At 38.8% G+C, this 1,261-nt stretch overlaps 1 protein-coding gene across 1 annotated transcript in view; it reads left to right on the top strand.

The window, feature by feature from the left end:
- Nucleotides 1-2: 2 nt before the first annotated feature.
- Nucleotides 3-1,261, top strand: part of LOC106106864 (meteorin-like protein) — a gene marked incomplete at its 5' end in the record, with an annotated part of 4,283 nt that continues 3,024 nt past the window's right edge. The window contains one exon of the mRNA XM_013287524.1: nt 3-150. Coding sequence (XP_013142978.1) covers nt 3-150 — 148 coding nt within the window. The remainder of the gene's footprint in view (nt 151-1,261) is intronic.

The following is a 1,261-nucleotide window of genomic DNA, read 5'->3' as shown; positions in this document are numbered from 1 at the left end:
CGGATCCCGAGCTGGACGCCCGGCGGAGAGTCGCCACCTTCAAGTACGAGGCGAGGCCGCTCACCACGCAACACTACGACCCGGCTACCGCTGATTGCAGACCGTGTTCCGATTCCGAACTTGAACTGGCATTCTGCACAAGTGATCTAGGTAAGTCGTGTTTTGGAGTAAATATTATCTAATATCTGTTGGCTGTCTACAGTAGACATAAAACTAAAAGTACATTAGAAACTTTTCCAGCCCTCTCATGAAATTTCTAGTTTTTTAATTCTTTATTTTGATATCAGTTTTCGGAAATAACGATGCTTTGAGAAAATGTTGACTTCGTTTTCCCACAGTAACTTTTCTTCGAAGTAAAAAATCAGCAAATATAAAAAGCGCGACACATTTTTTACTCATCAACATTCATTCTTGTATTCTTTTTAACCAAAAAACTAGACGTCGGTCTTCTTAAGTAAAACTCAAGCGACAACATTCATTCGAGACTTAATGCGGAGTGCAATTCTAAGAACACGATTACTCGTATGAGATAACAACGCTCTGCAAGTCTTGATTTACGGAAGCTCTTGACTATGCAATAGGATATGACGATCGCTACTTAGATTCTATTAAGGTCCATAACAAGCAAACCAGTACCGGCCCGACTAGTACGTAGGCACGCGACGCGGCAGGGAGTGGGTCTACAATGTTTTTTGTACTCGTTTGATAAATTATAATGGACGCTAGTTATGTCAAAGACACGCGCCCCGCGGGGCAGTGGGCGGCTGCGTCGCCCGCCATCGGCACTGCTCTCAAATTTTCGAATGTAATATTATTTTAATATAGATTATAAAAATTATTTTAAAGTTCCTTCGATTTGTAAGTTACACCTTGATTACTACTGTTTGTATTAAAACCTGAATAACCAAAAACTATAGCGAATTTGTAAGATGTTCGTTACCTACCTCTCATTTGTCGTATATTGAAGCTACAATTTTAACCGAAGTAACACTCTTATAAAGTGATAAGTGAAAATAGTTTTGTTTTGTAAAAAAAGGGGGCAAACGAATATTTCGATAAAGGTGAACATCACAATTTTTCTAACAATGCAATCACCTTTATCTGACAGGTATTAAGATCAGATAGGTCATTTAAAATCTATAATTAAACGATTTCGTATAGAGAACAGAAGACCGTGGCAAGGCAACTATTCACTTATCTCTTTCAAACAAAAGCTCGGTAGAAAAAATGTTCATTTTGCGCTTACTCATGGCTCGGACAA

The sequence above is a fragment of the Papilio polytes genome, unplaced genomic scaffold (assembly GCF_000836215.1).
Source record: "Papilio polytes unplaced genomic scaffold, Ppol_1.0 DF822067.1, whole genome shotgun sequence".
Classification (NCBI taxonomy): Eukaryota; Metazoa; Arthropoda; class Insecta; order Lepidoptera; family Papilionidae; genus Papilio; species Papilio polytes.
Note: the sequence above shows the minus strand (reverse complement) of the source record. Positions and strands in the feature narration are given on the sequence as shown.